This window comes from Haliotis asinina, chromosome 8 (genome assembly GCF_037392515.1).
Source record: "Haliotis asinina isolate JCU_RB_2024 chromosome 8, JCU_Hal_asi_v2, whole genome shotgun sequence".
Lineage (NCBI taxonomy): Eukaryota > Metazoa > Mollusca > Gastropoda > Lepetellida > Haliotidae > Haliotis > Haliotis asinina.
The window spans coordinates 60,582,981-60,605,870 of NC_090287.1; the positions used below are offsets into that span (position 1 = coordinate 60,582,981).

General features: G+C 39.4%; 4 protein-coding genes across 9 annotated transcripts in view; 1 reads left to right on the forward strand and 3 right to left on the reverse strand.

The window, feature by feature from the left end:
* Nucleotides 1-5,519, forward strand: part of LOC137294088 (apoptosis-stimulating of p53 protein 1-like) — a 117,734-nt gene extending 112,215 nt beyond the window's left edge. For all 6 annotated transcript variants that reach the window (XM_067825031.1, XM_067825030.1, XM_067825029.1 and 3 more), the window contains 5 exons: nt 178-2,007; nt 2,538-2,671; nt 3,321-3,487; nt 4,228-4,427; nt 4,770-5,519. In XM_067825031.1, the coding sequence (XP_067681132.1) occupies nt 178-2,007; nt 2,538-2,671; nt 3,321-3,487; nt 4,228-4,427; nt 4,770-4,799 (2,361 nt within the window). In that variant the 3' untranslated portion in view covers nt 4,800-5,519. The remainder of the gene's footprint in view (nt 1-177; nt 2,008-2,537; nt 2,672-3,320; nt 3,488-4,227; nt 4,428-4,769) is intronic.
* Nucleotides 1-22,890, reverse strand: part of LOC137294098 (dynein regulatory complex protein 8-like) — a 118,220-nt gene that overhangs the window by 21,284 nt on the left and 74,046 nt on the right. The gene's annotated exons all lie outside the window — the stretch shown is intronic.
* Nucleotides 6,839-13,183, reverse strand: LOC137294096 (26S proteasome regulatory subunit 10B). The gene is made up of 11 exons (XM_067825046.1): nt 12,992-13,183; nt 11,999-12,078; nt 11,508-11,547; nt 10,965-11,085; nt 9,860-9,974; nt 9,427-9,576; nt 8,928-9,051; nt 8,388-8,449; nt 7,794-7,914; nt 7,252-7,404; nt 6,839-7,027 (listed from the first exon to the last, which is right to left on the reverse strand). The coding sequence occupies exons 1-11, from the start codon at nt 13,089-13,091 to the stop codon at nt 6,909-6,911; spliced, it is 1,185 nt and encodes a 394-aa protein (XP_067681147.1). The 5' UTR covers nt 13,092-13,183; the 3' UTR covers nt 6,839-6,908.
* LOC137293725 (centromere protein F-like) overlaps nt 16,118-22,890 on the reverse strand; it is a 29,747-nt gene continuing 22,974 nt past the window's right edge. The window contains exons 15-20 of the mRNA XM_067824434.1: nt 21,118-21,375; nt 20,581-20,709; nt 20,174-20,327; nt 19,087-19,698; nt 17,929-18,146; nt 16,118-17,594 (exon numbers count right to left, since the gene is read on the reverse strand). Of these exons, the coding sequence (XP_067680535.1) occupies nt 17,373-17,594; nt 17,929-18,146; nt 19,087-19,698; nt 20,174-20,327; nt 20,581-20,709; nt 21,118-21,375 (1,593 nt within the window). The 3' untranslated portion in view covers nt 16,118-17,372. The remainder of the gene's footprint in view (nt 17,595-17,928; nt 18,147-19,086; nt 19,699-20,173; nt 20,328-20,580; nt 20,710-21,117; nt 21,376-22,890) is intronic.

Consider the following 22,890-nt stretch of genomic DNA (forward strand, 5'->3'; position numbering starts at 1 on the left):
CCCTGGTTACAATATGGCATTCTTCACCTTGATGCTGCTGGAATATTGCTAAAAGCAGCACAAAAACAAACTCACTCACTCACTATAATCCTCTTCTTTTTGATTCACTGTTTTTATCACATTCGAGGGATAGAGATCACTCAAATGACTTCATCAACTAATTTTTTTAATTTACAGCAGAGGAATAAAGTGAATGAGCAACAAAACAATCGGCTGTCAGCCCAGCGTGAACTGCTGCAGCACAAGAAGGATGAGATGAAGCAGATGGACTTTCGGATCCAGGAGCTGCAGCAACGGATCAAGAAGAAGAAATCACAGCAGCAGACGGACAACAAGAACATGGTGAACAAGAACAGACCCAGCACCAACATCGCCGCTGTGGAACCCTACATCCAGGTTGCTCCCAAAGATAAGGAGGATGTGTACCAGAAAGCTGGGTTTGAGAAGAACGATCCCAAACAGGTGCAGCCTACCAACACCAAATTCCCACCTGGTGAGAACAAGAATATGGAGGACTTCCCCGTGAAGCCGTCCAATCAGGGTAAAGAACTGAACAACAATAAGAGGGAGAATTCTCAAAGTAGGGAGACTTCAGTGTCCAAATCTGCAAACAATCAAAATGTGACTGACAGTAAATCTCGGAACCAGAATGTGCCTGCATCAAGTTCAAATCAACCTGTTTCACAAGCTGGTCCTGGTCGAATCAGTGTTGCAAATATTGCAGCCAAGTTTTCTGCCCGACCATATGGTTCGACATTCAGCACATCTGTGTTACCTGGGAGAGTGACTGCAGCCCCCATCCAGCAACAACCAGTTATAAGTATTACAGAGGAGGAAAGGCAGGCAGGCAGTGGGCAGAGTTCGCCAGCATCAAGTGACAGCTCTCAGAACTCGCCCAGCTCAAACAAACCTAAAGCGCTCGCCAGGTTTCCCCAACCACAAACAAACACCACCTTCCAGGGGAGAGTCCCTACATCACAATCTTCACAGAATGATGGCAAGACTGTAACAGTTCCTCATCAGCAGCCTGGTCAACCACCTCCAGTTTCCTCCAAAACTGCTCCTCATCCTCATCCAGCCTTGAGAGGTGCTGCAACAGACAGATCTTCCCCAAGTCAGTCTCCACAACAGAACTCACCCAGGAATGGGTCTAACAACTCTCTTGATGCTACAGATTCTGGCAAATCACCTTTCGACTCTCCCATCCCTGACAAACCTCAGCCTCAAGCTACATCGACCCCAGTGACCAACACTCCTGCGACTCAACCAACTGTGACCACCAGCCAGGCAGGAGCAGCCAAACCGACATACAGGTACGCGACGAAGAACGCAATCATGAACACATACATGGGCAGACTGGGGTCGTCAGCGATGCAGAAGTATCAACAGAATCTGGATGCACTGTACAAGAATGCAGACGGTAAAGGTACAGATCCCCCTGACAATAGCACTTTACCATCTGGGGGCAATCCAGGCCTGGAACAACGAACAGCATTTAATCAACCATCTTCTGGGGACTCAAACAATGGGGCCAAAACTCATACTCACTTTGGACTTGTGGGCTTGCCTCAGTATCAGAGTATAGCCTCAGATAAAGGAAGTTATAGGCTGAACACCCCTAAACACATACGACGGAAGCAGTCAGACAGCGAGAACGAAGATCTTAGTAAATTACTGCATGGTGGGTACGATCGACAAGGAGCAAATCAAAAGATTAACAGTGGTGTTAACAGTGGTAACAATCAATCAGGTGCCTTGGAAACTGTTAAACAGACAGACAGTAATAGTGCTACTTCAAACTCTAAGGGAGGTAACTCTCCTCCACTTTCGGATTCTTCTCGTCCTCCTCAACCGCCAGGTGATGGTGTTGTGAGGAGGAAGAAGACAAATTTGAAGAAGGATAAATCTCGGAAATCTGGGAACCGTGTCAGTTTCGACCCCCTGGCGCTTCTCTTGGATGCATCTTTAGAGGGAGAAATCGAACTGGTCAGGAGGACAGCACGAGAGGTAATACTGACTCAACAGGGAAATACACAAAACTAACGTGCTCTGAATACACAATGCTACTTAGTTAGTGGTCAAATGAAATATATATAATACTTGGGATTACAATTTCATAGTTAAGTACAGATACTAGTACTGTTGTTGGTTGAGTCCCATGTGGGATTCGAACCCACACCCGCAGATTTGGGCATCTTATTCCTATCATACAAAGTCAGATCCTTAACATGCTCAGCCACCTGCTGCTTCCATGGAATCTGTACTTAACTAAGACAGTGTATTCCCAAATATGGCATATGTTATAACCTGTGCTCTTTGAGGTCATACTTCATTTTCCTTGATATAATAATCATGAAAATACAAAAATGATCTGTGGAGTTAAACTTCATTGTTGAAAAGTTATTACCATTATTTGGTAGTTTACATGTTTGAGTTCAGAACTTGTTACTTGTAGTACTGTCCTCAAAATATTTCGCACAAATAAGGAATGTAATGTCAAGTTTTACACTTTTATTTTTCATACATTGTTTTGCTAGGTTGCTGATGTCAGTGCTCCCAATGATGAAGGGATAACTGCCCTCCACAACGCCATCTGTGCCGGACACTATGAGATTGTTGTTTTCCTTGTGGAGTTCGGATGTGATGTCAACTCACCCGATAGTGATGGATGGTAAGCAGCATTCCTATACAACAGCTTTGCATCGTACTCAAGTTAATGACAATACATGAAATAAATGAGACAGGGTTGAAAAATACCATTGGTCGGCCCCCAGAGAGAGTGAAATGCTCTGGTCAGTCAAATAAATATCCACATTAAACTTTACTGTGGCACAGTACTACTGAAATGTGTTGATATGTGTGTTTTGATGACGAAACGAGAATGTAATTGCAACCAATTGGTAAAGATTATTTGCAAATGAAACCAAATTGTTAATTGTGGTCAAGAGAAACTAATATTTAGCCATTTGGATTTTGAAAGTTTACTGGACCTGTATCCAGTGGAGCTTTGAAAAAACTGTGAGATGTCCGTCAATGTAATTTGTGTGTTGTAATACCATGCATCACAACTGTACACATTACATGATACTGTTTAAATTTGTACTGCCAGCTATTCATTGTATGCTATGATACAAGAGAAATTCTTTAAACCTCACAATAGCTCACTGTCTCATTCGTCTGTTAAGAGTAATTTAAGAGTTTGGGTGGAAGGGTAGCAATACTGCTGGCTTTCATGTGTGTCTATTCATATGTGGTGTCCAAGAACTAAAGCAAAATTAAAGGATACGGCAAGACTAGCTATGATTTTGACTCACTTGCAGGACACCTCTACATTGTGCTGCATCCTGTAACAATCTCCCAATGGTCAAGTTCCTCGTTGAACATGGAGCATGTATATTTGCTACAACAATCAGTGACCAAGAGACAGCCGCAGAGAAGTGTGAAGAAGACGAAGATGGCTATGATGGTTGTTCAGATTACCTCTACAGTGAGTTTGTGTCTCCATCATGTTACAAACAGTCCAGGAATCATTATGTGACAGACGATGGCTTTGAAATGTCTCATGTCATCGTTTAAGTCAAGCAGAGAATGAATCGTCACTATGACAGGATGTAATGTGAAATGGGGTTTAACAGCATACTTATGAATATTTTGCAAGTATGACCACGTGCATGTGTGTGTATTTGTGCTTGCTTGTACAAGCCCAGACTTAAGCTGGTTTTACAGTGCTTACTCACGAAGATACCATGCCACAGTTAAGGATGAATACCCAACTCGGGCTCATTATACTGATTGAGCTGACCTGTCCTTGTACCCATTTAAGCCAAATACCAGGCTGGGAACAATAAGTACTATATTTTAATGCCTTTTGGTATGACGTGCCTGGGGATCGAACCCATGATCTTCCACTTGCAAGACGGATGCTCTAACCACTACACCACGAAGGCTGTATGTCAGGATTGTTGAACTTGTTTTTGAGGTGTCTTAGTGGCTACCAAAAACTAGGACATCACCTTAATTGTCAGGATGTACATGTATTATCTATTACAGTAACAAGTGAAATCACTTGCCCTTGTAACCTCAGCACTCTTTACAAATACATGTGTGATAGCGTTATGCCCACATGTTCAGGTTTCTGTTCTGAGTTCTAAGGAAAAAATGCTCCATTGCTCATTGCTCCTTGACCTTATGGTAAGTCTCATTTAACTGTACTTTCATATTTCACAGGCATCCAAGAGAAGCTCGGCATCATGAACAATGGGGAAGTATATGCAGTTTTCGACTATGACTCCTCCAACTCAGATGAGCTAAGCTTTAAGATTGGTGACAAGATCACCATCCTACGGAAGGGTGATGAGCGTGAGAAAGAATGGTGGTGGGCTCGTAGAAATGACAAGGAAGGATATGTCCCTAGAAACCTTCTTGGGGTGAGTAGTATGGATGCAATCAACCAAAACTTCCAAGATTTCAAAAAAATAAATCATGTCCAGTGCTCTTTTTCTCATGATATTTTGTGGCCATTATTATCACAAACTTAAACTTTGGACCTCCAAGTCCTCCACCCTTTTGGGATTGGGAAGATCTGCACTAGTGACACATAACTGAGAAGTTCATAGCATCTTAGTCATATTGTGTGGAATAGATATAGTTATATGTTATAGTTGTCCTTGAAATGAAATGTCTGGTTTATGATTTCTGGATATGAAGTAACTTACCCATGATCATAATTCTTTCATCAAATTTCTAAATGCTAGTCCTTCTCATTTCAGATGTATGCTCGGGTGATGCCAACAAAATGATTAGGGTAGTGCAAGATGTGCGGGTGTTGCCGACTTGAACATGCTGCAGCATTCCATGTGTGTGGTAGTCTAGATAGACTACAGTTTGTGCAATAAAGGACCCTGACAAGATTATTTTGATATATATTTAAGAGTAGAGTCTAGCTTGCACCAGCTAGTCTGACAGAGTGCTAGAACTATCCTATGTATGTGTGTAGCTGTGAAGACGGAACAGACTTGTTCAGTATGCAACATGGATGAAGCCTCAGGGAGTGGCCATTTTGGACAAGGGTTCATGGGAAGTGATAAATGCGCAAAGTTCCCAGACATTTTGTTACAAACAGTGGTGATGATTGATGAACATAACAGATCAACAGATTTCTTGAACAATATACAGATAACACACATTGTTGTACAATAAATGAGAAGCTTCAATATGGTTTGAATATATGTACACTTTGAAGCATATGTTAATTCTTGTCACATCCAACATATTGGATTACTTAACTGATATTATAAAGAATGTTTGTTTTGTAATGTGATGTACCATGTATCACAATTTTGTACAGAAATTCTAACACATAAAAATGTCTATGCAATTCGCCTTGGATATTACCGTCCAAACATCCTGTAAATGGCAAATACTGTGAAAGATGAAAGCAATCAAATTGTACAGAATTATTTAAAAAGAGATTCTATCCAATGAAATGATTCAGTCTGATTAAAATGCATTTAAAGTAATCATGTATTGGCTTTGTCATCTCATTTGATACATGGAGTCTTGGAATCAAATTCAGCGGGCACTGAACAACATGGTATTTTCTTACTTCATATTAGTTCAATCTGCCTTGTGGACAACTTCATCTGCGGATGTGGCCAGTTACAAGCACACTATGGATGTGTGTATATATTTGTCCCCATTTTGAAAAGACTTTTGATGGAATTTGCCAGTGTAGAACCTTGAGAAACAATTGTGCAGTATACACAGGTAACAAAGAATGAACAGTCAGGGACCAGTCTGACAGCGTGAAGATGGAACAGACCAGTCATTTGAACAGGCAGGGACCAGCTTTGGAGAATGGATTAGCCTCATGCATTCAAGTTCAGCACTCAATCCTTCATTAAAAAAACCCATAGAGTACAATGACTTATTAGAAGTGTCTATAATTGCAAGAACTGAGGAATAAGCAACTTCAACTTTCTGTAGTTATGTAATGGTTAACAAATAACAAACAAACTACTTCATACAGTAAGTGGCTGCAACACTATCAAAATGAATGGCAAAGAGTCAAACGGGCCATGACGTACCAAAAACCTTTTGCATATGGACTGTTAACATGTGACAATGCTGGTCAATATGGCACCCCAAAAATACCCAACTCTTACAACAGTCTTAGTCCTTGTATCACTGAATCAATCATGTCATGACAGATTAACTTCAAACATCCATAGAAAGAATAAGATTGTCTGTAATGTTATAGATTAGTACTGATGTTGCAGGAAGCAAACAATAAATAATGTGGTGGATACGAATTGTCATAGGACTGTTAACATGTGACAATGCTGGTCAATATGGCACCCCAAAAATACCCAACTCTTACAACAGTCTTAGTCCTTGTATCACTGAATCAATCATGTCATGACAGATTAACTTCAAACATCCATAGAAAGAATAAGATTGTCTGTAATGTTATAGATTAGTACTGATGTTGCAGGAAGCAAACAATAAATAATGTGGTGGATACGAATTGTCATAGGACTGTTAACATGTGACAATGCTGGTCAATATGGCACCCCAAAAATACCCAACTCTTACAACAGTCTTAGTCCTTGTATCACTGAATCAATCATGTCATGACAGATTAACTTCAAACATCCATAGAAAGAATAAGATTGTCTGTAATGTTATAGATTAGTACTGATGTTGCAGGAAGCAAACAATAAATAATGTGGTGGATACGAATTGTCATATTGGTAGAGACAGCTAAACATGTCTTGTTACAAAGTTTTCTCACAGTTTCTGAACACATTGTAAAAAGCTGATCAAGAATAATAGGATCTATAATGACATTTCTTTATTTACAATGAAAGCATACATGAAATATCAGACAAGGATTGAACATCATAACATTACACTGGCTTGTAGTCAAGTTTGGACTCAAGTTTCTTGTTGTCCGACACTTTCCTGGCTGCCTTCATGAAGTCTTCCTCAATCACATAGTCCCGCTCAGCACGAATTGCAAACATACCTGCACACAAACAGGGAATATGTATCAAGCACATCTAGTGCATAATAGCCTTTTTTGTCAATAGTTAAGACAACAACTTCAAAAACAAAAAAATACGCTGATACATACCCAGACTGGAGATACTTTTTGCTTCCTAAATGAACATGAGAAAATAAATTCAGCAATCACAAATTAACCAGCTGGCCACCTTCCACTAGGCATAAGGGAGACAACTTAGTACATACCTGCTTCTGTACAGACATTTCTCAGATCAGCTCCATTGAAGTCTTCTGAGAGTTTGACAATGGCTTCCCAATCTATTTCTCCATGTTTGGCAATTGGGGATGCATGGATCTTCAGGATCTCAAGTCGAGCTTGTTCATTTGGTAAAGGAATTTCTGAATAAAAAAAAATAATAAAAAAAAAATAACACAGAGAAAAATTATACAGACCATTCTAATTCCTGAAGCTTCCTGTTTTAAATACAATACCATTAACTGTTGTTAATCACAAAGATTGCATATGAATTAATTCCAAACCACGAGCTAGCCTTAAGCACAATTTACAGCACAAAACAATCTGTATCAGAACAAACTATGTACCTTTAATATGAACAAAAGGATTCCAGAAAAATCAGTGGGTGGAACATCCCACTTTCCTTACTTTCATAATCATTCAACCATGTTTTCTTTCAAAAAGTGTTGTACAATATTGTCACAGTACTCATCACACTCAGTTGTATAACTCATATTTTGATGAGGCAGCACTGACTGCAACATAACTGTACCTATTTTCCTGTCAAGTCTACCAGGTCTGAGGAGAGCAGGGTCAAGCGTGTCTGGTCTGTTAGTGGCCATGATAATCTTCACCTGCCCCAGGGCATCAAACCCATCCATCTGGTTCAGCAGCTATGTAACAAGTGAAAATGGGATAGGTATAGTTAAACTGCATTTAAAAAACATTTTAGTATATAATTTTTTATAACATGATAAAATGCAAATGCAAAAAGACCATACAAACAAGAAGGATAATAATCTTCACCCCTCTTATTCTTCATCCTGATCTTGTGAAAGAAACTACTGCCACAGATTACTTTTCAGTTAATAGAGTGCCCTCAGCTCTCATAATCAGTTTCAATGGCCAACAGCAAGGTGAGGAGGGGTATACATAAGGAGGGAATGAGTGATGGAGGGAAAGCAGAGAGACAGGATCGTGGGGAACAGTCAGACAAAAGGATGGACGTAAGAAGAAACAAGAAGACAGATAAGACAAAGAGAAAAGACACCTTGCCGTCCCTGCCTCAACTTGTCAGTTCACATCATTGGGCGACTCACCTATGTCATCGCTATTACAATAAGTGGCCAAGCACATGCCAGGTTACCTCCATTAAGGTCCTCTGGATCTCTCTGTCTGCCGATGTGCCTTCGGAGAATCTTCTTCCACCTAAAACAGAAAAGTGTGAAAAGAGATAGCTGTCAATACAGTTTCTGATCAGTTCAGTTTAGAATCAAGAGGCATTTTACAGTTTTATTTACTACAGAAACCATTCTTTTTGCTTGCACTTTGATAAAACAGTATGTGCAAATTCTACCTCACATCACTACAAACATGCTGCTTGGCAACTGTTTATGGCAAATGTAGGTAATGAGTTATGTTAACAATATTAATTCAGTCTAGTTCAACTGACCTACATAATGAATAGTATGTGGAGTACACAAAATTATTTATAGACTGTTTTCAATCAGCCTTACAATATAACTAATGATTAACAGCTAGAAAGGAAAAATGGCAACTTGAACTTTCAACAGCTATCCCTGCATTGGACAAGAGACACAGCCAAGTGGTAACCTGCTGTTTCCAGGTCTCACCAACAGACACCTTTGAACATGAGCTCAATGAGAGGTTCCACTTATCATCTTACCAATGGCATCGATTTCATCCATGAAGATGATACATGGCTCATGATCCCTTGCATAGGCAAACATTTCTCTGATGAGTCTGGCACTCTCTCCAATATACTTGTCCACAATAGCACTAGACACCACCTGAAACACAAATACAACAAAATTACGAGGGATGTATATTTTGAGAGTACAGCAGCATCAAAGCCTTAAATGCTAGGAATCAGGTGTAAAAGAAAAATGATAGACCACTTTACATGCATCAAAGGATTCATACAGTCCTCTATAAGAGATTTAAGACTGAGCATGGTCAGAGGTTAGTCTTTAAAATCATTTATTTGAAGTGGTACCAAAACTTGAACTAGCAGTAGTCATCATCGTGGCAGGAGGGTACAGCAGAAATTAGCTCAATACTATTACTAAGGCTTCACAAAGCATTAACAACTTGACTAATCCCATTCTGCAAAGATCTCAACGCACAAGAAATACAAGATCACATCTACTGTCCATCTGCTTTACCTTGAGAAAGTTACAGTCCAACTGACTAGCTACAGCTCTGGCCAAAAGTGTTTTGCCTGTGCCTGGGGGTCCATACAACAGACAGCCTTTTGGTGGGGTGATGCCAACTCTCATGAACAACTCAGGGTTGAGGAGAGGCAACTCGATCACCTGAAATAAATCAAGGAACATCTTCACAGAGGCAAGGAAACATAAAGCAATTACATCCAGGCCATGCATGTAAAAAGGATGTAGCTAACATTATTGGGAATGCAACTGTAGATTATACATGTCTGGCAACTGAAATATTAATGATTAACATTATCTGAGTAAATCATTTACCTGTATATTTAAGTAAAACCCTTACATCAAACACTCTTCACAAAGCCACCACTATCAGGATGATCACACCCACTGTACACACAATCCAATCCTGACACCATGAAACACTGACCTCCCTAAGTTCCCGGATCTGTTCGCCTAGACCTCCAATCTCGTTGTATCCCACAGCACCAGGATCTTCAACTGACATGTTATACACCATGGGGTCCACCTCGCGTGGCAAATACCTGTAACAATGAGTAAATACTGTTACATGGTCACTACTGTAACAAGCTGCAACATCAACAGAATACAGCAGTCATCAAAAATGAAAATGTGTCCTCAAAGCATTTAAAAGAAAATTCAATTCTATATACCAATGGGAAATGTAATCCCTACTTGAAGTCAAATTATGCCATTAAAGTGATTTGTGTAAGTTAGGACATTTACTGACAAAGCACGTCTATTACCATTAAGTGTTTCAACTTGTTCCCTTTCAAAACATTTCTTGCTTGCTATCCAACTTAACCAGACGCCCTCAGCTCTCATAATCAGTTTCAATGGCCAACAGCAAGGTGTGGAGGGGTATACACAAGAAGGGAATGAGAGATGGAGGGAAAGCAGAGAGACAGGATAGTTGGGTACAGCCAGACAAAAGGATGGACACAAGAAGAAATAAGAAGACAGACAAGACAAAGATAAAAGACACCTTGCTGTCCCTGCCTCAACTTGTCAGTTCACATCATTGGGCAAAAGAATGGATATGTTATATCCCCAGTCATGACTAGGCTAAAGCTGTGTATTGTGACTTTTGTGATGAAATGAAATATCCTGATATTCATATTTTCTGGTGATATGATATAACTGAACAATTGAAAATATTGGCAAACAATGTGCAACAAAATATTTAGCATGATGTATGGTTGCCAATATGCTTCACCATACCTGTCAAAAGCAATACAAAAACAAAGTAAAACTTATTCAAAGCTTGAGACTAAAGCTGCATTCTGGAGAAAAGTATTGCATCATGAATGATGCATATTTCACTCTTACAGATCACAGTGTCTCTTGAAAAACAATCAGGAGCTCATTTACTTTTTTAAATGCTACATGACCAATCATATGAAAATACAAAAATGCAACATTCATCCACATCAGATCTGTATGGAACAGAAAAAACAATGCATAACTAGTATCATAAATAATAAAAGCTAAACAGCAGTTCTAAGCAAGTTCACCTCATTATTGTGAGTGTGGTCATGTCTAAAGCCACCCTTGTTCCTGGTTTCAGCTTTGCTTTATCCAACTGTCGCCTGCATCCTACAACGTATCTGGGGCCATTTGTTGCTTTTACAATAACTAAGAAATAAAAGACAGAGAGAGTGAGTGACTATTTAATGTCAGATCCGCAGTACTCCAGCTAAGTCTATCCTTACAATACATATGAACAATGTCTACAAATAACAAGACACTTTAAAACATGTATATACAACTAGACTTAAATGTTAACCCCATAATGGCACTGAACAGCATTTCAGGAGTTTCTAGTTTTTGTTTGTCACAACCTGCTGCAATATCCCAGCAACCTGATACTGTCCAGGTCTGGCACAAACAATCCAGTTACTAACAATTACATCATGACCATGACCTTGAGCCTGGAGACCCAGTCCCGTCAGAGACTTGTCAGGTCAAAAGTGGGTTGCAGAAGACTGATTCTAATCGAGATTTTCACAGGATGCATTTCATAAGTACCCAGCTCATAGTATGGAATACAAACTCACATTTTTCTTCAGTCAGTTGTTTCAGTACTTCTCCAACTATCTGCAAAACACATGATCAGTTTAGAATGTTTTTCTCCACTTTCCACTTAAAAAATACAAACATTTGTTGAAGACTCCAATTCCAATAGCCTTATAGCAAGGTACTTGGGGAAAAACTAATTTGTTCAAATCATATTTTTATTCTGTTCATAAATTATGAGAAAGTGGGAAATTGTTACCTCAAATTGGAAAATCATCACTGTCATCTGCTGTAGACTTAACGGCAAATATCTGCCGTTGAGCATATCAAGATACCAGGCAGAAAGTACTAAGTAATGAAGATTTACATATACATATCTGAGCACGTTTTTCGGTTTAGATGTTCTTTCTTCGCTGTAACTCACGGCACAATACAGCACTCCAGTAATGTAGGTTTCAAATACAACATTGCTTCAATTTAATAAGTGCATATTTTATTAAACATCAAAGACCAATCTACATAATCATATTACCTGTCCTACACTTTGCAGTGCTTTCAAGTCATTTTCAGATTTCTCATACTGCTTGGTGAGTTCTTTCAAGTTTTCCCGCACTGGCAACAAACAAATAATATACATGACAGTTTTTACAGTAATGCAAAAATCTTAGTTATAAACTGTACTTTCTGAATACTTCAGAATAAGCGTTTTGTAGACAAGTCACTTATCTTCTATATAAAGGGGTAACCATACAGGTCTAAATCAAGACATGTTAACAAGTTGACGTCATCTGTGGCAGAGAGAAAATATGTCATACTTAACCAGAATTTCATACCCAGGCATTGGCTTTCAACCCAATCTTACATAATAGAGAAAGTTGTACTGCCTCTAAATCTGCATTAAAACCTGATTTACAATTTTCACAGGCAGAGATATCAGTTCGCCTTTTCACAAGGCAGCACAAGCATGCAAATGAAATTTTTAAGTTGGTTAATGAGGTTTTTCTAACAACTGGTTCAAAAAACTTTGAATGTAACAATGTAATTCTTTCTAAATTTACAAGGCAGAAGAAATTGCAAATGTCAAACAATGACAGTAAATTAGCCTGGGCATTCTATTATTAACAATCTTTTTCTTAAAGTATAGCTTTATTTCCTGCAGAAAACCTGAATTATAATAAAAGAACTATTTATCACTCTTGACTTGAAAATGCCAAATGACTGTCAATGACACGAAAACAGGTGTCACTAAATGTCTACCCATGGTACTACACCAATACCAAAATTAAACCTTCAGCATACATTTCAGAATAGCCCTGTTTACTTCATGTTATCATTAACATTTTACCACAAAATTGCCTAAAGCTATAACAACGCTTGAAGTGAAGGTATAATGGGAACTCCACAAATGTGATTCAGCATGTTTGAACAAAATGGCCGATCAAGTGCACATCATCGATAATTTGGTACCTTACACATATATCGTAAGAAACTGTTTTAACATTACAGCCGCAGGAGGAATACTAACTTTCTTTAAGCCTTGCCTCTAACTCTTTGTGCTCTAGCAGCTTTTTACGATAGTCTGCTAGAGCTTTTTCGCGGACGCTATCCACCACCGGCGTCGTCATTTTGTCTGGTCTTCTCGCACTTTACTTCCGCTTTAATGCACATGCGCCAAACATTTTCTTGTGGACCCGGAAGTGACGCCAGGATTCAAACTGTTTAAGAGCATTGTCATAAAACTATTTTTAAAAATCATTTACAAATACTTATTACGTCTTGTTTCCGCAAGCCTTGATCAACAGCGCCTTTAGTTCTCATCATCACATATCATGATGTATACATTGATAATGAACCTCTGGAAATGATTGATGACTACAAATATCTTAGACGTGCGCACAACAAAAGTGTCGTGTAACAGGAATTCTGAACATCAAGTGCATTTATGCCAAAGGCCAGCAAGGACATTTTTAACGCTAACTTCGTGTTAACAATTTATCCTTGTTTTACGACTGCTTCATTCAATGTGTTTTCTGTTTTCTTGCTTGTATGGAGGATGGTTGGTTGTTGTTTAAAGGGATCATATACCGATATATCTGTATAAAATCAGTTCGTGCAAATCTTTCCTTTCAGCTATCAAAATATGCAGATTCGTTCACGGGTCATGTGTTGCCTAGCCTTTGAAACAATTTTCTCTTTGAGATATCGTATTATTTGTGGCCCGACAGCTATTCTACCTTCGCCTGCCAGGATCTCAAGCCTATACAGCACACGTTTAGGACACCTTTGGTCTAGAATACCTGAGAGAGACCCTCCAATACAAATGCTTGATGTATTGGAACAACGCAACACAAACATTTACGTGGGATAGGGTCAGCGATGGTTGCAGTTGGTGGATGTTTGACCAGATATTGACACTATGCTCGGCTGTTAATACTCTTTTGATATCTTTAATGCTGTATGCCAGAATCTTTGAAATGACCGCCGAGGCTGCGGTGTTAACATCGGAATAACCAACGGTTTAAATTCGACATTTAATTATTCACCGAGGGTCAGTTTATTCATATGGTAAGTTGGAGGTTTGGATACGTCTTTTCTTTATGTTTCGTAACGCACACGCACGCACTCACCCACGCGCGCAAACGGAATTCTTTGCCATCTTGAAAAAAAAACATGATGAAGGATTCAGAGTTTTAACAGAAAGTATCACACATACATGCATACCGAAAGTACACACAGTATAAACACACATAAAAACACACTGATACCGTTAAAAATATTGTGTTGATATACTTTCTCCACATTGGAAACTGTAGACACACATAGAACATAAGGAGTGTAACGAATAAGACGGAGACTAAGTTCACTTTGAATTTTTCAGCAACAGTACGGAAGGGTACACCAGAAATGGGCTTCACACATTGTACCCATGTTGAGATTCGAACCCGTGCTTGCCCAAATAGATAATGAAATGAGCGATAAGATCGTACTGAAAACTCGAGGGAAATGACTCCCCATGTATTTCTAGTTAACCAGGAAGGTTGTGACCTTAATGTTGGAATGGTCTTAAGTGTAGAATAGTCACATAATCTCCTCCAGATGATGAATATTCATGATTATTCGATACTACAGTGTACTGTGAAGCGTTTCAAGTCGGGGGTGGGTGGGGAGGTGGGGTCATCTCAAAATGTTTTAGATTATAAAACATCTTTAATCCTCGCAATGACACGAGGGCCTGTGGTGCCCAGGCCTTCTGAGCACACGTTAGCACATGAAACATCTCTTTTGAATTAATCTCGGGCGTGTGTGAAGTGCTCGTGCCTCAAGCTTTCAAGAACTCACCTCGGCCGTGACCTTGCTAGGTTATTGTTTAAAGCGGCGTAAACACATATTATCTCACTCATTTACTCCAAACAGTAGCTATGCCAAAACACCAACTGTGACAAGGCGTGTTTTGAGTCTACAAGTTGGGGTATGCGGTATATTCTCATTTACCCTGGAGCTCATCATAACCCTAGTCCCGTTGATGGTGACACTTTATCGTCTTTGACATTGCACCAGGTATATAATTCCACGAATTTCGATCATTCCCTTTATATTAAACTTTACGGATATACTGAACTATCTTCGGACACGAATTATTAGAAATCTTACCTGTCAATGTTGAAAACACGTGTTGTAAACATATCTTTCACATACATCTGTGTTCGTGGACTTAGGTTTGGAACACCCAAGTGTTGAGAGCACCTGCACACTGGATACATTGTCAACCGATGTATCAGGGTTATCACGGACACTTCCATCTCCACAACGGCCTTTTATTTCCAGATTAATTCAATATTTCCATCACGTGACCAATGCCTGGAAGCAAACCCCCGGGTCATGATAAACCCAAATTGTTGACAGGGTTTTGTTTACCCTCAGCGTATACAGTGATATACTAGTACTCTTAGTTTTATTGACGCGATGGCAGCTGTCAGCAACTAATGTTCGATTAAGTCGTCTCGTTTTGAAGACGCTTGAACTTGCTGTTGTATCCCGTCAGTCACATGAGGATGGTGATTGACAAAAAATAATTAGACACAGACTTTACACTGAGTTGGATGCAGACCTGGGGTAATGTAATGGGGTAATGACTAGGGTAAACAGTCATATTTTTAGGGAACTTACATAAACCAAAACAATTGGGCCTACAGTAGTGAGACCTCAAGGCATGCAACATAATGACAACATTGTCAGAGTTAAATCATCATTCAAGTTGACTTACTAGGATAACCTTCCAGTTTCTTATTCATCAAGAGTTTTCCTCTCATTGTCTGCTATGCTTTTTCAGAACATATTAACATACAAAAGAAACTAGTTATCAGAGATTTTTTTCTAGCCCTTGCTGGACAGTTACTGGTATTCCATGCAACACTTTGTAGTTATTTTGGTTTTTTTTGCAAGTGGAATGTGTAAATGCACATAAGACGTCATTTTTCAATGCACCTTGCAAACTAAGAGAAAAAGACTATGAAAATATATGTATTTATGGAACAGTTATAGGTTTGGGCCCATTTGTATGTATTACTAGCACACTGATAGCACATCAAGATACTTCCTCTTACTGGATTCAGAACGATCGGGTGTATGAGTGACAGACAACAAAAACAACCTGTATCATGATGAATGTTTTATGACATAGATGCTACATTGTTTAGGCATATACATGGGGCAGTGGATACTGATTCATTGTATATGCATGATATACAGTCAAAGTTAGCCAAGCCATGAATAACATGGGAAAAGGGGGACAACTCTGGAAAATGGAGCAGCATTTGGTGGAGTGTGAACACTGAGAGAGCTGAATATTTGATAACTTTGTTACTGGTGTCAGTTACCCAAATATAGATGTTATGTATATATGTACAAATGAAATAAATACCTTTCTTTTTACACACTAAAGGGCATGTGAGACAAAATGTATGGACAAGAAGTTAAATGTACATACTGCATAAAAAATGTTTAAAAGTATTGAAATATACACCACATCCTATATATCTCCCTACCAGTAAAACTTTTATTGGGAAAACCATGAAGTTGTCTTAAAAGTAGGACACGAATGGTAACTATTTAAAAAATATAATTTATGAATATGTGCTTACTGTATGGCTACAGGGTTAGAATGCTGTATGGTCTATGAGTCAGTTCAGCACCATTTCAGCAATATTTCAGCATATAAGGCAGCCAGCAAAACTCGGTTACGTATAGGCCAAGCAAACAAGCATGATTCATGACATGAAAGTATCGTATCTAAGTATAAAATATAATGAGCTTGGTCACACTATAACCATTGCACATCATCTTGAGTCAGTCACTATGTAGGTTCAGCGGAGCTATTCTGCTCCAGAATTGCTCCATGGTCAAGAACGAAGGCTATGACGAAGTTTCATACCTGAAAGCTGTCAACATGATAAAATAGAAGTGATAAATGAATCGAATTTGATGCACCAATTTCAGAATTACAAACTAATATTACTTTAATGTTATAACATGAAATAGTAATGCTGTAATGCTGATACATTTGGCAAGAAATATAGTTCAGGGCCATGCACCTCAACCATGGCAGTAACATTTCCTAGAATACAGTTCCATCACAGGTACATGTTACTGGTGTATAAGGGATTAGCCTTGAATGGGTGATCCACATGATAAAGTATTAAGAATAGTATTAAGTGGTTTATAGGAACGAATAGAGTTAAAGTATGGAATGAATAGAATGTTCCTGAGAACTTCTTGGGACCCTGTGAGTAACAGGAACATTAGAGACAGACTGTTATTTGTGGCAGCATTTGCTGTAGTTGATGTGTTCTTTCACATAACTCCTGCACCTTGCAGAGCTGCAGGTATCTGTTATTGCATTTTGCAGTCTATTGCACTTTGCAGTCTTTCTTGGAGTCCACATCTCCAACCTGCTGATCATGTTGTTGCTCAAGTAGTTTCTGCTGCCGTGTACGTCGCAGGTGCTTCAGCTCTGGACTTTTGTTGAGGCTGAGGGTACTGACTCGTTTAGGTGGCTCTTGGAGAGCAGAGGGAGCTTTCTTCTGTGGGCTGTTTGTGATTGAACCAAGCGGTTTAACTGCAACTGGAGCCTGGAAAAAAAAATCACACAAGTTAATGAGTGCATCAACATGACTGTTTACATATTAGTTGTGAACATTTCCAGTTATCCAGAAGGTGTTGAACCAGAGGCATGATTGAGTGGTGAGCAATAAAAAGGTTTCACTGTGAACGTGTGTCAAAGAGTTGACAGCTCACTTCAAACAAACTGTTCCAAATAATTTCCTTTAAAAAGCTGACATTAATAGCATTTAGTCTCATTAACTCTCTACCACAGTCTTGCATACCTGAAGAAGCCTTGCAAGAGCTCACAAAATGGACTCATATGCAAAAAGTTTTGACTAATGCCACCAAACACGATTCTACCTTGATTTCAATCTTGCTCTGTCTCCTTGTCATCATGGTACGAGGAAGACCAGAGGATGTAGATGTTGACGAGGCTGGTGGTTCAGATGTAGGTGCTGTTGGTACTGTTGATGGACCTGACCGGGGAAGTTGACTTCGTGGCCGAATTCGAGAAGCTAGCAAAGTCCTTTTAGCTGCTGGTTTTCCCTCTCCAGTGTCAGAGGTTTTAGGTGTCGCGTCTGAAATGCATGGAGTTGTTGAATGAAATATTAGAAAGACTCAATTTATACACTCATAGATGCTGGTTGTTGTTTAACACTAATCTGTAATTAACTGAGACTGGACCTGACAATCCAGTGGTTGACATCATGTTGATTGGTCCAAGCATTTGGGATACAATGGCGATCAACCAAGCCAATGACCACCCAATCCCATTTGTCAGCCCTTAGTTGCCTGGGTGGCAGCAGACTAGTGAGTTTAGTTGTATGCTGCACTCAGCAGTATTCCAGATGTATGATGGCAGTCTGTAAATAATCATGTCTGGACCAGATAAGCCAGTAATCAACAGCATGAACACTGGCCTGCGGAATTGGGAACCAATGACATATGACAACCAAGTCAGTGAGCTGACCATCCGATCCCACTATTTGCATTGTTGCCTCTTATGGCAAGCATGGGTCTGATGATGATTAATTCTATCACAGATCTTCATGGGTCCTTAAACATCACACACAAACCCAGGACAAAGTATTCAAATTATTCATACAATGGCATAAATAGCAATCAGACAAAACTGTTGTGAACATCACCTTGTGATATGTTCTCAGATGAAGAACTTTGAAACAACCTGTCATGGTAGCTTCCCATAATGAGGAATGAGCTTTGCAGAATTAATTGTCAGTCTACAAACACAATTGACACCCTTTCTGATAAAGTGATTATGACTGACATTTGGGAATCATTCATATATTTAGCAGGTTTTGGGAAAGAGTTCCTTGACAATGGGCTATTTTCAGGATTGTTAGCCATTTCCTGAATTTAGAATGGGCCACTGCCCTTGTATCAATAGTAAACTTCCAAATTGTAAGGGGCCATTTTTCATTCTAATGCGCAAAATGGCCCATGGCCCATGCCTTTCCCAATCCCTTAGTTAGTTTTGTTTTCAAAGCCTGTTGTTACCTGGTGCACAATCTTTGTCTTGACACGGATCCTCTTTTCGTCTTTTTGTTGCAATAACATCTTCATTTTGATCACTCTTCCTCTTTGGCAGTGAAGTCCTCTTGACTGTCAGCTGGCTGCCTGTCTCTTTAGTATCAGACAACTCTACTTTTGAAGAACCCTTGTCAGATGGTGCAGTGTCAGGACACGGTTTGTTTGGGGTTACCTCCCTTGAGGCACATTTTCTCACTGCACTTGGTGCTGGTAACTTCTGCAACCTTGTCCTCTTGCTTGGGACACTAGTGTCAGTTGGTGTACATTTTCTTGTTTTACATGGAACGTCAGACACCTCAGTTTGTGATGCATCCTTAGAATTAGGAGTCACTTCTCTTGAAGCACATTTTCTGGTTACACTTGGTGCTTTTATTGCCCTGAGTCGTGTTTTCCTCTCATTGTCTGTAGAATTAAGACTTCCTGTGTTATTATTATGCTTTTGGTCTGGGGTGGTAAGATCTCCTGCAGGAACTGTTACCTCACCAGGCATGGTGTCAGCTGACTTATGCACACTATCAGTCACCTTGTCTTCTACAGACACCTGTTTGTTGCCCATGGTTTGATTCTTCATTGCAATTGCTGAAATGACGGAAGACTGAATGAATCAGGGCCCCATTCCTGAAAGCTATCAAGTATGTTACGACAGTCTAAATGTATGTTAAAGTATGGGAGCGTTACTGTCACTTTGAGGAACAGGGCCCTGCAGCAACATCCCATGTGTCATAATACATTAATCTCCAATGGTGATGGATCCTGTTATCAGCAGCCACAACAGTGACCACCCAGTCCTCACACAGCAAGTTCTTACAGGCATGGCTACTGAGGGTCAACCAGCGACGAATTACACACAGAACCAGAATGTCACACAACACTCCTTACCTCTTACTCTGGTCTGCAGTCTGAATGTAATCAAATTCTGTTTGGTCTAGTAAGATCACAGTAGTGACTTAACTTTCACAATAACAAGACATAAATACGTTTCAATAACAAAACATGGTCAGAAAGTGACATACATATATATATCCCTCACAGACTCCCTGTATTAACAACCTACCCATGGATGAGATCAGACTCTTCTGTCTGGCACAGTCACCCTTCAGCTTGTTGTTTTCTGTCACTAGGGCAAACTGCTTCCGACATGCCTCCTTTTCTTTCTCTATGTACTGTTCCAGCTGACTGGATAGTTCATTCACCTTTTCCTGCAAACCCTGCAACACAAAACCAGATCTTATTAAGCCTAACAGTCCAAAGTACTTAAAGATCTGTGGTAAAAAGTAATGTGTGCATTATGTTATGGCTAAGGACACCATTACGCACAGGAAACTGAAAAGCTATTCTAGACAGGATGTACCAATGAAGATATTTTCTACTTGTGTATAAAATACTGACATTATTTAGCATTTGGATCTAAGGTATCGTATCAGTAAGTCCGTAAGTCCTATAATTACATATCCTTAATACCTGTGAGCCTGCATCTTCTGTCTGAGCCTTCATCTTCTTCATCTGATCAGTAAGGCGTTTCACCTTTGTTTTTTCTGCTGATAACTGTGACTGGAGATTAGAACACTGACTTTCCCACTTGTGCAATATCTAAAGAAAAGTAGGACGTTTCAGAGGTAGAATAGTGCATGAACAATATCCGTCAGAGTTAGTCATATGCCAGCAATTTTCCAGCTATCGTTACTGTAGTGTGATAATGCATGGAACAAGGGCTGACAATGAAATACAACATAGAACATAAAGGAAGCTTTACGACATGTACCATAGAACTATGCCTTTCCTGGAGCTGATTGTGTCAAAGAACCAATATTTATGACTTCAAACAAACATGCAACAAACTAACCAATGATAAAAATTGCTTTTCATTATTGGATATACATGTACAATTTTTTTTTCATCAGTTGAGATGTTCAGTTTGAGTTACTATTGATGTAGAATCTAGGATTTCATGGCAAAATACCAAGCACTGATATGAAACCATATTATGACACTACCCACCTCTGTGTTGCTGGAAGGTCCTACAGCAGAGTTCAGTTGTTCACGAGCCCCCTGAAGCTCCCTGTCTTTGTCATCAAGAGACATCCTCAAACTCGCAAGCTGCTCTTCCCTCTCCTGCAGGGACGTCTTGAGTCCATCAAGGTCTTTCTGTTTGTCTCCCAGAGTTGACCTGATCCCCCTCAGCAGCTCTTCTCTCTCTCCCAGAGCAGTCCTCACCTGCTCCAGTTCCTGGTCCAGTCGGCTCACATTCTCCTCATGCTGAAACACATGGCAGCAACCAGGTCATGAGCACATCAAGTTAACCACTCACATGTGCAGAGTCAATTAACGATGCAGTATGAGATATATAGAGGATACTAAACGACCTTCTGTGTAATACTATTTTTATTAAAGAAGTCAATGATTTGGTGGTGTCCTCACATAAGAACTACATCCCATGAGAACTACAGCTTAAAACAACACATTATGGTCCAGTGCACAGATTAACTACATACCGTTACCTGCGTCTGCTTAATGGATTTGCCGAAAAGAAAAGAAATAGATATCATTTATTTATTTGGCACTCATTAACGTACATCTTTCATGATCACATTACATTGTAAACCAAAATTCATTGTGTTCTGTAATCTGATTGGTTGAAAAACATGATCAAAAGGTATTCCATACCCAGAAACTGCAAGACTATTTGCTGCTTATTGAAACGTAGAAACATCACAACAAATTAATTTGTTGTGTCATCAACAGTGGTGATGTCATTCAAAGCATATTGTGAGGTAAAGTGAGAATGACGTCAAAAATGAGCAGCCCCAGATGCTACCATAGGAACCAGCTGACACAGCCAGCTGATGACACTTCACTGCTGTACCCATACTCAAAGTAAACGAGTGCAGAAAGTAAAACCCTTTGGTTTACTTGTTTGTTTACAATGTCCATAAAGATCATGTCTTGGCCAATTTCCTGGTGTCACTGAGTATTTGAAGCACGAAAATATTTCATTTGAAACCTCCAGCTGATGCCATCAGTTCCAAATGCATTCCCGTGCTTCAAATACTCAATAACACCCGGAAATTGACCAACACATGATATTTATCTCCTAATCCAAATATAAAATTATATAGATAATATAGATAACATATTGACGTGTCTGCTTGTGTGTGTCTGTGTCTACTCCTATTCTAAGCACGACTGAGACGAAGACAATATAGTTCATCTACAGATCTGTGATAATTTAGAGTTAATTTCATCCTCAGTGTTCAGTTTGGTCCATATAGAACTAGTTTGATGGGAGAAGACAGTGCTCAGAGGTATTCCTCAGGTTATCTCCAACAGTTGTGCCCTTGCCATGGCGTGTCTCAATTACACACGTTCAGTGGGCTGATTCGCCTCTGACATTCTTCTGGTAACAAAAACCATCAAGAAGCACATGAGGTTTACATACTGAATAAGGACAAAGTCCACTTTCGTAGACAGACAGACAGACAGATTATTTACTTCAATCTCCTATCACATGTAAAATACAGGCCACATATAAGTAAAAAAAATAAACAGAACAAAAGTGAGCCACTCGTTTAGGGTTACGAGAAACTCTTGCAAACTTTTAGAACAAACATAAATAAACCCCATAGTTGAGTGAGGGAGTGAAAATTAAAAGTCCTAAGCCCTGGCATGTTGCATTTGGTATTAAAGTTTACCACTGCTTTATGCCTGACATATATGAGGAAGACAATACTTCTTCAACTTCACTCATTCGATCACATTCTACCTTTACGCCAC

Coding starts and splice junctions, on each gene's coding strand:
- LOC137294096 (XM_067825046.1), bottom strand. CDS start 13,091: ATGACGACGCCGGTGGTGGATAGCGTCCGCGAAAAAGCTCTAGCAGAC. Junction 11,548..11,998: donor CACTGCAAAGTGTAGGACAG/GTAATATGATTA, acceptor TGTGTTTTGCAG/ATAGTTGGAGAAGTACTGAA. Junction 9,052..9,426: donor TGGACTGTAACTTTCTCAAG/GTAAAGCAGATG, acceptor TTTGTGTTTCAG/GTGGTGTCTAGTGCTATTGT.